We start from the raw sequence: 15,686 nt of genomic DNA, 5'->3' as shown, positions 1-15,686 counted from the left end.
TTAAGATTCGAGCAGAATAAATGTCATTTGAAATGATAGAAACTGGTGCAAAATATGTACTTTGTTTCACTATATTTGTTAATTTGTTCAGACAAGACTTTGATTTTAATGTCCTTGTTTTCTGTTTTGTTAGGTCTTTAGTTTGTGCAATATTAATGGGTGCACATGGTGCTATACTAAGGTCCACCTGTACAATCTAATCCAATCCAATACAACTGTTCTGCTATAAAGTTTGCCCTTATGATGCCTATGATGTTTAGGTTGTTTTTTTTGTTTGTTTGTTTGTTTGTTTTTTGTCAGAGTAATAGAGGTTATCATTCAATTATATGTTTGGCATTGAGCTCATAGTTAGTGGTGCTGTTGTACTGGACTGCATTTTATTGAGAGGTGTTTCCAATATTCTGTCCCCCTCATTGCATATAAATAAGGAAGACAAAAAAATAGAAACACCTCTCAATATAATGTAGTGCAGTACAAGACCTCTGCAAACTACAACCTCAATAATAAACATTGAATTGTGCTTTGGCAAATTGACTGAAATGCTCATTTGCCACATGTGTATGGCCTTCTGTAGGTTTAACATAAAAAATGCACATTTGCAGAATATGCACACTGCTGTAAATCACACCTGTGTTCTTCAGTTTGCCATATCTGTCTGATTATGGAATATAGATATTTTGTTTTTATATTTTTGCATTTGGACGTACTGTTAAGACAGTGATATACCTCGGTTTTGTATGTTTATGTTTACATATTCTTACGTCTACATACTTGGCACACATTTCATAATTATTAATCCATATTTAAATCATTTCATTTACTTGATACTGTAATATCTGTAAGTAGGTCATATTTCCCACACAGTTTATGAATTGTGTCTTGGACTGTGGCTGATTATGTTTAATATAATCCCAGCTGTTTATATTATATTTTTAACAAACACATATTTATTGCCCTTCAGTACTTTATTACTGTTGCTGCTGGAATGACCCAATTTCCCTACAATGTTCATAAAGATTTCACCTTGTGACATGCTGGAATATTATTTTGAGCAGAGATCTCCCATCAACTCTGCCCTGATGGACAAGCAAGACACAGGTAATGTCAAGGCCACAGTGACTCTGACTGATGGAGACGGGAGTCCACGCAGATCCTCAAATACTCAAGGACGAGCGACGGCCCCCATCCCGTCATCGAGGTCCCTCTGTAACAAAATGATGAAGTAAGCCATGCCAACAATTTATCACGACAGCTTGACAATTTGTTGTGTCAAGGCAGGCACGGATGAAGACCTGGATAAAATAAAGTTGCTCAAAGTTTACACAGTCCTTGACCCAAAATTGAAGTCCTTCCCTTACCAGAATAAAGGCACTGAGAACCTACAGTGAACTCACCATTCAGGACATCTCTTTAGTACTAATGATGCATGTTTGTTTTTTTCTTTGTTTGTCTATTGTTTCTGTTTTCCAATGGCTAATATGGCACAAAACTCATTCACAGAGGCATTAGGATCCTCATTTTTCTCCCCAGCAGGCGGTCACAATGGTCTTATTTAGGAGCTTGTTAATGATCACAGGAAGAAGAAATGACCTCATCCAAGGCAAGATGCCTGCTTTTCTGTGGACCAGCAACAAATTGCATGGTGAGCAAGGAGCGAGGAGAGCAGGCTGATGTTGCCAAACTGCTTCATCTCTGCGCCTCCTGCCACTTTTTTTTTCTTAACAAGTGAGAATTTTCCACACTGCAGGGAGTGTTGTTGCTGCAAATAAACGTCCTCCTAGCAGAGAATATGGACAATGTGTTCCTGCGGTATTACATGAAGTGCAGTCAAGTGGATCCGATGTCAAAGGCATTGTCTGTTAGATGTACTATTTCTGTTACTTTACATGGGTTTTGCTATTTGAGGTAAACTTGCAGTGGTGCATTTTTCCTTTTGAAAATGAATATACAGCATGTTTCAACTGTATTCCAGTTTTATTTATTCACATATACTTTGATTTTAGATAACAGTTAAAGAACTAGGATTGGTGTTAAATGACAATTCATTTAACTTAATTGTGAGTTGTGTTAAGAAACAAGAACTGGCATTTCTTATTTCCTAATTTCTAAATGATAAACATATTTTACCTGAATCTTTCTGTTTAGTTTTCCTTACAGGTGTTTTGTATTTTAGAGCACTGAGTGAGTGCTTGGTTGACCCTGGTCCTTACGATCGGTGACACTCATTTTTATTTTATTTCATTAGTGAGGAAAAAAAAAAAAAACAGCCGACACTTTGCTTTTAGTGACCATGATTGATACTGGTTGATACAACTGTGATTCAATCCACATCTCTCTCTCTCTTTCTTTGTAGTAATAATCACACAAAAATGTTGATTTTGTCTATAAACTTGATTTATACAAAATAAAGAACACATACCTCTATAATGTCTCAGTGATACTAAACATCAGTTGTCATGCACTGGACATATGGACGGATAACACACTGATACTAAATTCTACTTTATGGGAGTTGAAGGCCATCGAGCGTCATGTTTGAACTGTAGACCATTAAACAAACTGCACATAGCAAGAGAGGTGACAAAGGGCTAACGATCAAGAATGAGATTTACATATTGAACAAACGTAGTTTTTATAGCTGTCTCCATGCCTGGATTACATGAGGCATCTAGCCCCATACCCTGGACCCCGGACCACCAAAAAAACCCTGTATCCACACACAGATGCATTTGTAATTTAACTGTAAATTTCCCCTCTCATAGTATTTAGTGAGCTATCTTTGTTATCTTCAGCAGCTGTGCACTGAGTAGTTTTAGGACAGTTTACCTGTCCTACACAGTATGCACTTCACTGGATGAACACTTGATCATGTTTATTGTTTATTTGGAGGTTACATGTACAAGGTACAAGGTCCCGGCAATGAGGAACCATGTACATTATTTTCATATCTACAGTAAGTTACAGGTAAGCAGGCTCCGGAAATGGTGCATTTTAGTAACAAAGTTTTGGATATCAATCTGTATTTAAACACCTCTTGCAGCCAATAAATTTGACAAGTAGGAATACAGCAAGTTGAGTATCACAGGCATAAGATGCCGACCACAACATGACATGCGCTTACCCCTGTTGTTTCTATACAGTACGTCTGTACAAAGGGAAATCTGATATTTGTTCAGATGAACTGAGAAGTTAATTCTTCAGTCAGTCAGTTATGCACTAGATGAGAAACATTTATTCCACACATCATAGTAATACCCTGCTGGCATTTTCATCTCATCAGTCTGATGTCGCCTGCCTTTTTTTCATGGAATGTTCAAACAATGGCAGAATATGCCTAAAACAGATTGAGATTAAGGAATCCGAAACATAGTAGGTATGAAAGCACAATAATATTCAACATCAGCAATCCAAAAAAAAAAAAATTATTAGAACGCATAGATCACAGTGTGTGTGATAAAGGAGAAAGTTATCACTGCAGTCCTGTCGTTATGATCAAATCTTTGTGGTACGCACACATCTGTGTGTGTGGTGTGTGTGGGAGATTGATGAGTTAACTCTGGTAGATATCAAATCCATGAAAAGATGTATGGCCTGCTTCTGCAACGTTTGAAGTCCTGTTGGGCATATGCATGTACACTATGCATGATTCACCCTTTCCAAGGCAACATAGTAGCTTGTTTTGTCATCCAAACAGTGCCAACCAATGGGTCCAATTTCGCAATCTGCACAGATGAGATACTTGATTCGACCCACATTGTTGGTGAAGCCAATATTCTCAAAGGTGAACATGTCGTCCACTAACCAGTGGGCAGTCAGAGTGTCCCCGTCTACAGAGCCATCTGATGTGCTCAGGTTCCTCTTTGTCCGCACTGATGGCAGAAACAGCTGTTGAGAAAAACAGAGCGCATGATATCTTCACAACCAATGTGGAAACACCCCATCCAGCTAAGCTCAAATCTGAAATATACACACAAGTGACAAATTAAAAGGGAAAAACCAACATAAAGTGTCTTGGTAAGGTGGTGGGCCATAACAAGCCGCCAGAACAGCTTCAACACTCCTTGGCAGAGATTCCCCAAGTCTCCTGAACTCTACTGAAGGGATGGAGCTCCATTCTTCCAAAAGACATTCCTTCATTTGGTGTTTTAATGGTGGTGAAGAGCGCTGTCTAACATGTTGGTCCAAAATCTGCCCCAGGCACTCTGTTTAGTTGCGATGTGGTGAGTGTGAAGGCTGTAGCATATGATTTACATCATTTTCATCATCCAGTGAGCCCTCATGCCCTGAGGATGGGGGCACTGTCATCCTGGACGAGACCACTCCCATCAGGACAGAAATGTTTCATCATAGGTTAAAGCTGATCTCTCAGATTCATTTACAGTGAGGCTTCCCTCTAAAGGCACAAGTGGAGCCAAATCATGCCAGGAAATTGCTCCCCATAGCATAACAGAGCCATCAGACCCGCCTCACTATTTAGTTCAAGCATTCAGGCCTGTAGTGTTCTCCTTGTGGACACCACACCTGCACTCGGCCACTTGTCCAGAATATGGTTAAGGATGACTCGTCTGACCACATCACTTTTGTCCCCACATGCCTGTTGACTAGTGCCTGTGGTTTGTACAACACCGACCTCTCAAATGAGCATTTGTCTTGATAATGAGGGCACACCCTCCAACCCTACCTCAATATCCCTCTCTTTGCATAGTATCTGTTGGGGGAATGGTGCTACATCCCTTCAATAGAGTTGCAGAGAATTTAAGCACTGAAGTCTTACCTTACTATGGAACTTAAGCTGCTTTTTCGTTTGTCACAGATACAAATAGCCTATGCCGCATGTGGGCATTATATGGACAGTATGTGGCATTATATTCACAGGCCACCTTGCCGCTCATATGGGGCACAGAAAGCGGGCTAATTTCACACATCATACCTCTTTCTCTGCAAACACGGCCATCCCCGGGCAGAGCACCTTGGACCCGCAGCGCTGGCACAACACGGACTTGATGTTCTTGCCGTCGTCGGAAACCAGGCTGGACCGGTCGGGGCTCTCTTTAGACTCACAGCTCTGTTGGTCGTTGTCCATCTTGAACCCTGTCAAACGGCAAGTTAACTTCGATATACATGCACAGCCGCGGCTAGCTGAAGGTTTCCCTCACCGACCGGACCGGACTGAACCATAGAGGGCCGGAAAACACGGTGTCTACCCTGGTGACCCGAGTGGCTAACGCTGAACTGGCTGAACTAGCTTAACAAGCCCCGGCTAGCCTGCCTGCTGGCTTCCGGACGAGGAGCGGACGGGAAACGGCGAACAATGACGAGAGTCGACGGAAATTAAGAGCGCTGGGGACGTTTGTAGTCCGGAAGTGGACGCCTGCAAATCAGCGCACACATCAACAAACTTATGATTAGATTATGACCATACACTTATAATATTAATCTATAAATGTCCCCCAGTCTTTATTATTTCTAGCAACACATTGAGACGGATAAAATAGGAAAGCGAAAAAGAAGAAAATAAACTATTATAATACTGCAACAGTGCCGTCTAGTTGGATGACTTGCTCCTCCGCATCTTGATAAACAACTCAACCGGCTAAAAACGCAAACAAATGCACATCTAACATACATAAACGTATTCAGAAAATGTGACTTAGTGAATAAAATGTACCTCAGGTTTTCTCTTTGTGTTGACAGGGCCACATAAAACTAGAAATTGTTAACGACAAGGCTTCCGGAGTTAGCAGCCTCTAAATGGTCTCGTTCGGAAACATTCAATTATGACCTGGTTCCTAATTCAGAAAGGTCCTGTAGGCAGGACTGGGAGATTCACATTCAGTTTCCTATGCAGTAACTTTGATTTTATTCTTGTAAATTTGACGGTGTTGTAAGACTTGTTAGATTTGCCCTTCTCTCTTTGGAAATCATTATATTCGATGGAAAACATAGCGCTGTACAGGTAAACGGTCGCTCTCCGCCGGAAAATAGTCCCCAAGGAGACTGGTGATTACTTACTCATACCTACCTACTCACTTACTATCTTACTTAAACTTCTGTTCTTACCCATTTATGTATTGTAAATTATTTATTTACAGGCCACCCCCATTCATGACTGCTTGCTGTCCCATTTTCCTAATCATTTGTTAAACTGAGTAAAGGTACAGTGAGCTAGTCATTACCTAAGGCTTTTTTCCCCAAAATTTTTGAAGCATCTGGCCTGAAGAGCTTAGGCTTTACTACATTAATTTTGTCAGCTTTAATTGTGTAGCCTTGCTCTTGGTCTCATATTCGTATTGTGTTGGTGGGCATGTATCCTACTGTTCATGAACTGCTTTGTCCTGTGTTTGTGTTTTTCAGCTTGTTTCAGCAAAAGACCACAGGAGGGAGCATTTCCTTGTGAGTAATACTACAGCTGTGGGCAAATGTCTTGTGCAACTTTACACGACTGTTCCCTAGCTTCCCTCTCTCAATGCTTTTCAGCTCCAAACAGCAGGCAACTTGAATGGAGGAGCCAATACAGGAAACCTGGGAGTTTTGACACCTCATGTGCATGACTGGCACTTTGTGGAGGATGAAAAATGTGTCCATATTCAGAAACTGATGAAATGTGCTCAAAGGTCCAGTGGTGTGCCACCATGCATCCTGCTGATCTGAGCCTTTCATCTCCTCCCCTGTCTTTAGCCTAAGTTAACAAGGTCAACAGATTTTTCAGGGTTTTCACTGCACATCTTTAGGATTCATTATGAAGCAGCTGTTGTGAAATGAAAGTAGAAAATGGGTGTAATTCTCTTGATTAATGTGTTCAGTACACCGGAGAGGGGTTTGTAATCGACTGTAGGTCTGCCCCGTCTTCAGGGTTGAAAAGCACTGATACAAAAACACTGGAAACAATTTGGCCATCTATAAATGTCAGTCTTACACACACTTACTAATATGTTGAACTTTCAAACATGCATTTGAGACCCAAAGACATGCTTGTACATGTGGAAAAAAAGAAATTTATTACAATAATGTTCCAAGTTTACCATTAATAAATATTTATGTTTACATTTCAGTGAAATGTATGATGTATCACTTTCTACACAGGACATTACACAAAGTCAAGAATACACACTCTTTTAGTTTCTGTAGTAAAGCTTGAATAAGTTCACCTAAAAAAAGGAGTCTTAAACAGCAGTTGATACAACCTAGCAATGGAGTTCTAAGTTCAATAATAATCTGATTGTATATATGGCAAGGAAAACAAGAAAAGTCAACATCTGGAAATCCTTGAAGCTCCCTTGACTGTTAAGATAGGCCATTTTATTTAAAAAGATTTCCATTGGCCTAAGGCACAGGAATACTAAAAGATTATATCATACATACCACATGGTGAATCCCATACAGTGATTTAAAGTTTGTATTTTAATAATATATATATTAAGGTGCGTTTGATATTCACACCTCTCTCTTGCATCTGAAATCTAGAATGAAAAAAAGATCTCTAACTGCAAAAACACAAGTTACCCTATCCAGATTTATACATTGTGCGTAGCCCAGTTTTAATCCGGGAATTAACCAATGATGATGTCTGAAAAATGATGGCAGAAGCGGTCTAATCTCTTAAACATTTTAGGCATCTTAATGTTGCCTCGCAGGGCTCGTCCCATCTTGTTCACACTCGAACCGACAGTTTATTTTTGCAGTGGCTGTTTAGTGTTTTGCACAGTTTGTTGTGCCATTACGTAATTTCAAAGTATGTTTATTTTTGGGATATTTGTCAATTAAAATACCTTATCAAAATGGAAAGGAACTTCTATAAATTTCAGTATAAAATTCAGATGACAGAAATACAGTTTGAAAAAGTGTTCAACCTCTTGATTTGTTTTGGTTAAAATGCCACGCAGGCAAAAATGTGTTTGACATTCCACCTCATATTACTCAGACAACATATTTAGTTTGTATTTATGGGGTTGGGACAATACCTTCCTTTCAAATTTTTTTTTTTTTAAACTCTGTCTCTTGCGAGCAAAGCAACGACCAGGTCTTTCTACAAATCTCAATAGGATTTGAGGGTTAGGGGTCCTCTGGGTGCACAATCAACATCTATACACTACATGTGTATACTTTTAATCCCCCTCAAACAAATGTGTGCAGGCCCCGATTCTTTCAGCCTAAATGGTCCCTGCAATCCCCCATATCCTGCTCCTGGTGGACAGTTCACCAGTCACCTATCCCACATGGAAACTGTGGGGGCCCAAAAAAAGGAATGATTTACAGTATGTGCACTCCGCTCCGGCACAAATCACACTCTTTGCACCCATGCAATAATGACCTATAGAGACGTTGGGATACAAGTACAGCGAGCTTCTCAGAGGTGACCATCAAGGCCCACAGTAACATTCCTCCTTAATTAAAACCCCATGTTGTTCTTAAGCTAAATGGAAATTTCAAGCTCCATAATGATTTTTTTTTTTTCAAAAAGGTAGTGCCCACTGACATTTCCCTCCATAGTTCATTGGCTATTTAATGCTATTTTATTTGAGCAAAAATGAGCCAAAGCAGAAAGACCACTAGAAACCCAAATAGGATGTGAGCAAATCAGAAGTACAGAGGGAGCAGTAAGTGAACATATTGAATTCCAGCAGCATTGTTTAAAATGTGTGTGTATGTATGTGTGTGTGTGTGTTTGTGTGTGTGTGTGTGTGTGTGTGGAGTTGAGGGTCTCTAAAAGAAAAAAAGGATGATTGAGTCACAGTCTAGCCTCTCAAAGCAGAGAGTCGTCTGTGCATCCTCCCTCTAGGCCGTAGCGGAACTCCTGCAGGTTGGAAACACCGTAGAAATGGATGAAAGCCGCCGCCACAACCAGCACGTGAAAAATCTGATGAGAATGGAACTGGAAAGAGAGAAAGAGACATATCTGGATTGAGTAGAAGTCTTTACTATTTACCCCTGTTTGTTTGAGAAGAAAAGAAAAACATGATCCAGGCAAAGGACTGGGATACAAGTTAATAAGTTGGGCAAATTTAAAAAAAAAAAAAAAAAAAATCAATACATTTCAAGGCCCAAAAATTCCTCTATAAGCATGTGAGGCAATTACCCTCTTGAATCTCCTATGGACCTTTACAGTTCAGGAAGTAAATCACATAACATTTTACGTTTGTGACATTCTTTAAAGCCAGAAATGTGCTGTAACAAACAAACATGAATCTAGGCCAATGACATGGAGAGGGTCACTTCTAAAATTTTATGCTCATCTGCACTATGTCATTTGTAAATTTTACTGAAAGATACATACATGCAAATTAAAGATTAATGCAAATTAAAGGTTTACAGAGTCATTAAATTGCAATACATATTCTAGCACTGACTAAATATGTTTAAAAAAAAAAAAAAAAAAAAAAAAACTTGATGGGGTCAGCTCATGGGCCTGTCATTACTTCCAGCTGAAATCTATCTTTAGTGTGCAGTAAAAAAAACTCAATTATTCCAAGTGTCAAATATAGTCAAACTCAGATCACAAGTGCAGAGTTTTGTCCCTTAATGCAACCGCCTGTCTGTGGCTGTTACATCTTTTTCCATAAACAAAGGCTGAATCGGCGAGATCACCAATTATCAACAGCAGCGAAATACATTAAAATCAAAAGCACTTTCATATTATTTTCTTTTACAAAATTTTAGCACATTCCTAATGTTAAAAACTGTATTCACATAATTTCCAAGGATAGACAGAGATAATGCAAACACACAATGCATGCATGTAGTGTGTGCGTTACACCCTTTTAGCTGCTGAACCACTGCTCAAATTTGACTTTATTGGAGCACATCAAGCATCCATTAATAGACATGCCACAGCTGCTCAGGATTTAGGAATTAGGAATTCAGCTGCTTATACATAATGACGGGAGAGGTTACCATCAAGCGCATAAGTGCATGCTTGCGTGAGATATTTCAATTTAAAGGGGCAGTAAATGTATATACCACAGTATTGCTCTTCAGTACCAATGACTGTGTGGGGACAAGTTCTATCAATGTGGCTCCAGTTCCTTCTACTTTCTATTAGATGTTGCTAAAGGTCACTGTCTACTTAAATATTTTCCGAGCAGAAGTTATGGAGTTAATTTTTGTTAGAACTCAAATGTAATTGTGTAATGTAACAGACTAACTGTTATGAAACCATAAACAGCTATTTAACATTGGCCAGTCTAGACTTGGCTGACCCCACCCCCACACTGAGCAGAATGAGGTTGTGGAGAATTAATCTAGTGTACTACTTGTACTACTATTATTAATAATAATTATGATGTTTTTCAGAAACAGATAGGGTTAGGGTGTAAGCATGTTTTCTACAACTAATCACATTCCCCTCTCACATTCTCATCAATTATCAGGAGCTTTTGTTCCTCTGTCCAGACATTACTGCTGTGACTTGCTTACTGTGATGGAACTAACTGGATTAGGTAGCTAATGATGTTTGTTTTAGTCTAAAAAAAACTCCTGAGATCTGTTTTCGTGCTTCCCATGGAACTGTGCGCATGCTTATTTCTTCTGAACCAAGGAATAAGTCTGATGTTTTTGTTCTAACTTTGATAGCTCTTTTTTTAAACCGCACCTTTCCTAACATGAACACTGAATGCAATCCTTGTCAGAAAGGCGCACTCATGAAATACTCACCCAGATGTCACATTTGCCGGGGAAATAGCGCTCAGGGATCCTGGCAGCATACAGCCCAGCACCAGTGATATACATTGCACCCATCAGGTAGAACCAACCCATCTGGCCAACTGTGGTGGCCTTGACAAAGCCCTCCTCGATGGTGAAGTGCATGGTAGGGACGATGCCACTAAGTCCCAGACCCATAAAAACACCTAAGAAAAAAGAATGGACTCAATTTACCTGGCAACTTTTTTAAAACAGTCTTTCAGCTGGTGTAGATGTTGCCTTATCACACAGGGCAAAATAACACTTACTATGAAATAATTTTACACAAGCAAACAAATTATCCAAGCAACCCAAGTATTTATATTCTAGATCATGTGCAACCATTTGTGTGAGACACAAAAAAGTGGTTATTTGTGGAGCACCTGCTCTTGTGGGCCTGTGACGAGGCGTAGAGAAACGGTCCCATTGGGCCACTATAATGGCAGCAATCCCAAGCACACATACAATGGTGAGGTAGATAAGTCGAGGCTGAGGGGAACAATAGAAGGAGTAGTACAGCCAGGGCACAAAGGAGCCCATGATCAGTAGGGCAATGCCCGAGTAGTCAAGCCTGAGGACAGGAGGAGACACAGAGACAAATGGGTGGGATCTGCTCGACACACAAACCTGCACGTCATGTGTTTCACAGCTAACACATATGTCGCAACAACAGTTAAATATCCGTAGTGTGACCGCGTGTTAATGTCACTTTCACAAACACACCTCAGGTGTGCCAGGCCGCTAATTAAAAAAACTTGTTCTATGACATGTGGCCTTACTTGGAGAAGGTTCGAGACACTTTCTCGGAGTGGCAGTAGACAGTGTGAAAGAGCCAGGAGAAGCTGAGACAGAGCACAGCTCCCAGGAAGAACATTCCAAACACCACTTTCTCTTGAAGTGGGGCCATGAAGTACATGTTGGGCCGCAGCATGGTTAGTGTGCCCAGACACAGGAATAAGATCAGCCCTGAGGAAGACAAGACAATGTCACTAATATCCATTTAGAGTGTGACTCATGCATAAACTACGCTAGTTACCAATACCTGACAATAGAGGTGCTTTTAAATGAAGGCACTTATTAAAAAAATCCACTGGCAAAGAATAATCCTTACAATAAGAACTACTTACACTGCTTTACAATTTAATTTTGTGTGCCATTTCATTTCTCACCTAAAAGGTGAGTCCAAATGTTTCCTGTCTCAGTGTGAATTCTGAAAATGCTTCCAAAGCAGGCCCGGAAGGAGGGCATAGGGGGCCGATGTCCATGCAGGAGGTAATCATTGTCCTTAAGCCACTCTGGCAGGACATGGAAAGGGATAACCCGCCAGCGTCCCTCCCAAACCTGAAACATGAGAGTCACTTGTATTCACCAGAGCACAATTCCACAATTGTTGAATGGCGTCGCCCTGATGAAACACTGTAACTCCACAAATGGCTATATTCTGACAAACAGTAATGTATATTTTTCTATATCAAACCTAATGACTGAGGGGTTGATTAACAAACAGAGCTTCACAACATGGACAAAATTTCATACCTCAAGATTTATGCCAAATATCTCAATAACAATACGATATACCATATGACTGTGGGTTCACAATTATTTGAAATTTGAAGTGTAACACCAGTGAATATTGAGCATTCTTCAAAAAACAGCACAATAATGCCAACTGGATATAGAAAATGCAGTTAATTCACAAAATATTTCTTTGATCAAAACACACTAATCCCTGTCTTTGGCTAACCCTACCCCTAAATTTGATATTGTCCATATTGTTGCCTTTTGATGTATTAATAGGCCTATCTTGCATGTTCATATTTAGATAACAATATGATAATGACATTTCCTTCAGCCCGATTAAAGAAACACACTACAACTTGATATGATTTTATATGTACTTTGAAGGTCTCAGGCGGTTTGATAATGTTTGTGGCAAAATATATGTGGCAGAATAAAATCTGGTTTGGTGCTTTGAACTCATGGATATTTTAAGGCTGACACATTAAAACTAATTTATTGAGCCTGAGAAGTCAGTATTACTTTGTGGACAAACTCCTCCATCTTCTCCATGGCATGGTGAGCCTGAAGTGGTAAGGTCAGGACCTCTCCCACCTCATCATCATCCTCCTCCTCATCAGCCAGCATTGAGGCTCCCTTTGAACAGATTACATTGATAAATAAATATATAGATGTACTTTATAGATCACAAATTCACAAATTTTTGTGTTACAGCAGCAGGCTGTCCAACCATTGCACAGGAAGTACAGTACACAAAATGTACCCATCAACACTGGGAGACAAATATATATCTTTATCTTTATTTTTTAGCTGTATATTTACTCCAACAGTCCTACCTCTGTGTGGAGGCCTTTAGGAGCCGGCTGTCGACCCCCCTCCTCTAGCAGTGGTCCCAGCTCCATCAGCTCCACATCTGGGACATGGCAGTCCTCAGAGATCCGGCAGTCTGCATCACTTGCAGACCCGTTTCGCCCTGACATAGGGAGACTGCCTGATGACCCACTCACTGTCTCTGTGGTCTGCTGGACCCCGGTATACTGTGACTCCTTCAAGCAGAGATCACTGGTTACAATGGCTTCATCATTTACGCAAAGCTTGTCAATCTTGATTATGTTTCAGCATTTAACTTCTTGTGTAGGGGCGCTGGTAATGCTCTGATTGTCTTTAATGTGTTTTCAAAGCTTAAGCACCACAGGAAGTCATGCCTTCCTGTGGCATCAGACTGTTTACCACGTCCCTTGGTAAGATAGATAGCCTGAGTTAACAGACTGCAATACTAGACACCATTTCAGCAGTTTACATTTAACTGTGCAATAATTTATACCTCTAGTGCAATATCCCTATGTATATATGGTATGCATAGGTTTACTTTTTTTTAATAGATATGCTCAGTCTCTGTATTTACTGTTGTAATATTCTGTAGGATTGAGGCACCTATTAAGAAATAATGCACATTTTTACAACTACAGTAGATACACAAGTAGGATTAATGCATATCTTCATACATAATGCACACTTTTTTTTTTTTTTTTTTTTTTTTACAAATTTCTAAGGCTCATGTTTTTATATTTCTTATTTCTTTCTCTGTTTCTTATAATTTAATTTATCTCTTCAGAATTTGAGCAACTGCAACAGACCCAATCTCCCTCAGAGATCAATAAAATATTTCTGGTTCTGATTCTGATCAAGCAGTCGAGTGGAGCTGCACAATATGGACAAAATGTCACACCTCGACATTTATGCCAAACATCTCTATAGTAATACGATATACGATTTGACTATGGAGTCGCACTTATTTGAAATTTTAAGCGTACCAACAGTCAAATTTAAGCATTTTTCCAAAAACAGCATAATAATACCAACTGGATGTAGAAAATGCATTAACCTCGCAAATAATTTTATTGATCAGAACAGACTAATCACTGCCTGAGGCTAACCTTAACTCTAAATTTGATTTCGTCTATATTGTTTCCTTTTGAGATGATAATATCTGACGTGTTCACATCTAGATGTCGACATGATAAGGATATACGGTTCTGACTGATCTGTATCAGAGACAATACAGCGGATATAGATTCATTGTCGACATTAGTCAAAATTTCTGACAAAACCATTGGCTAGACAGCACGTTAGAAACGAGCAGGGATCGTGTTGCTGACATATAATACAGAGGCTGAGGCTGAGAACAAAAACAAAACAAACGTTTAGCCAACTTACCGCGTAGCAGAGCTGCTCGGACGGCTGTTGTTTAGCACAGCGCCACAAACACCATGGGTCACAACACGAAAACAGCCGCCGACACGGTGACAACCAGTGAATGTGAATCAAATGTGTCGAAGCGGTTAAGTGGAAAACATGGCTTGTTGTCGGATTATAAGAGCACAGAGCATTGCCAAGTGTACAGCTAAGTGCTAGCGGCTATCAAATGTCAGCTTGCTAACGCTACCTACACTAGCTAGCGCTGACGAAGCGACCGAGGCGAAACTGTTTTGTAATGTGACGCGTCAGTGAGCAGTCTGCCGGCGACCTCTGCGACGGCACGATGTCTAACTGCTATTTTTCTGACATTTACTGCAGTATTTTTTTATCAAGTGGACACAAGTTACCTGACAAGATAGCTCCCTAACCAGGTAGGTGAATTATCGTCAAGCAGACTACAGCCTCTTCCGGAAGTTCGGTTTCCTTCCGTGAAGCTTTCACCAATGGACGAGAGAGTCACTTCAGGCAGGGGGTTTTCAAAATAAAATTATGGGTAATAATGGGTGATGATAAGACTTACTTAATCGTAATAAATACATTTACTGACAAAGACATGTTCTAGTTGTTTTTAGTCCATCAGCTTGGAGATATGTAATTTATGCTAATCAGAGGACACATGCAGAGAGACCTATGGAGTAGGAAACTGAGAATAAATGACCTGCAATGTGGACTATGTTTTCCTTAAGTTAATTCACCTGGAGTGTATTCCATAAATCAGGATTAGAAAGTTGGCCAGATAACTGTGGAAAAAGATTCCACTATATCCCAGTGATCGTGATTTGAATCTGTAAAACAAAGGTTGAATCTTAGGTTTAGGATGATGATCCAGTTATTCCTAATGAGGGTTGCTAATAATAGACATAACTTCACAAGATGTTCAGTGACACTTTTTTTTTATTATTAAGTTATCTGGCTAACTTGATAATCCTACTTCGTGGCGTACTCCTCTGGTGAACTGTGATTGGAAGTATAACCTGGATAACCTGATTGAGAACCCATGCTGCATTGTTGCCTCTTGCAAATACCTACCTGTACCATTTTCAAGAAGAAAAAAAAACATTAACAAAACTTCATTCTCTTTCTGTTCAGGCCCCCCTTACACTGTACAGACATTAGTTTGAAAATTAGGTTATTAACATTGTATTCAGAAGGACACAAATGGCATTCAAGATATTGCCTTTTTAAGGGAAAGCTTTCTGGACCTTAACACACGACAGTAACAATAGTTTTCT

The 15,686-nt window shown here is 39.8% G+C and overlaps 2 protein-coding genes and 1 long non-coding RNA gene across 4 annotated transcripts; 1 reads left to right on the top strand and 2 right to left on the bottom strand.

The window, feature by feature from the left end:
• Positions 1–2,857: 2,857 nt before the first annotated feature.
• On the bottom strand, positions 2,858–5,773 carry rabif (RAB interacting factor). Its single transcript, XM_030050951.1, has 3 exons — positions 5,669–5,773; positions 4,931–5,091; positions 2,858–3,885 (listed from the first exon to the last, which is right to left on the bottom strand). The coding sequence occupies exons 2-3, from the start codon at positions 5,081–5,083 to the stop codon at positions 3,637–3,639; spliced, it is 402 nt and encodes a 133-aa protein (XP_029906811.1). The 5' UTR covers positions 5,084–5,091; positions 5,669–5,773; the 3' UTR covers positions 2,858–3,636.
• A 19-nt stretch (positions 5,774–5,792) lies between these two features.
• On the top strand, positions 5,793–7,046 carry LOC115358864 (uncharacterized). Its single transcript, XR_003928209.1, has 3 exons — positions 5,793–6,000; positions 6,355–6,393; positions 6,478–7,046. It is a non-coding gene; the product is annotated as an uncharacterized LOC115358864 (long non-coding RNA).
• On the bottom strand, positions 6,976–14,890 carry adipor1a (adiponectin receptor 1a). Of its 2 annotated transcripts, none has more exons than XM_030050923.1 (8): positions 14,802–14,890; positions 13,032–13,241; positions 12,718–12,831; positions 11,847–12,018; positions 11,457–11,643; positions 11,061–11,248; positions 10,651–10,844; positions 6,976–8,872 (listed from the first exon to the last, which is right to left on the bottom strand). In XM_030050923.1, the coding sequence occupies exons 2-8, from the start codon at positions 13,173–13,175 to the stop codon at positions 8,744–8,746; spliced, it is 1,128 nt and encodes a 375-aa protein (XP_029906783.1). In that variant the 5' UTR covers positions 13,176–13,241; positions 14,802–14,890; the 3' UTR covers positions 6,976–8,743. The 2 variants fall into 2 exon arrangements, with proteins under 2 accessions (XP_029906783.1, XP_029906781.1); XM_030050921.1 differs by having other exon boundaries at positions 14,413–14,882.
• Positions 14,891–15,686: the final 796 nt, after the last annotated feature.

The sequence above is a fragment of the Myripristis murdjan genome, chromosome 5 (assembly GCF_902150065.1).
Source record: "Myripristis murdjan chromosome 5, fMyrMur1.1, whole genome shotgun sequence".
Lineage (NCBI taxonomy): Eukaryota > Metazoa > Chordata > Actinopteri > Holocentriformes > Holocentridae > Myripristis > Myripristis murdjan.
The sequence above is the reverse complement of the archived record's forward strand: the minus strand, read 5'-3'. Positions and strand labels throughout refer to the sequence as shown.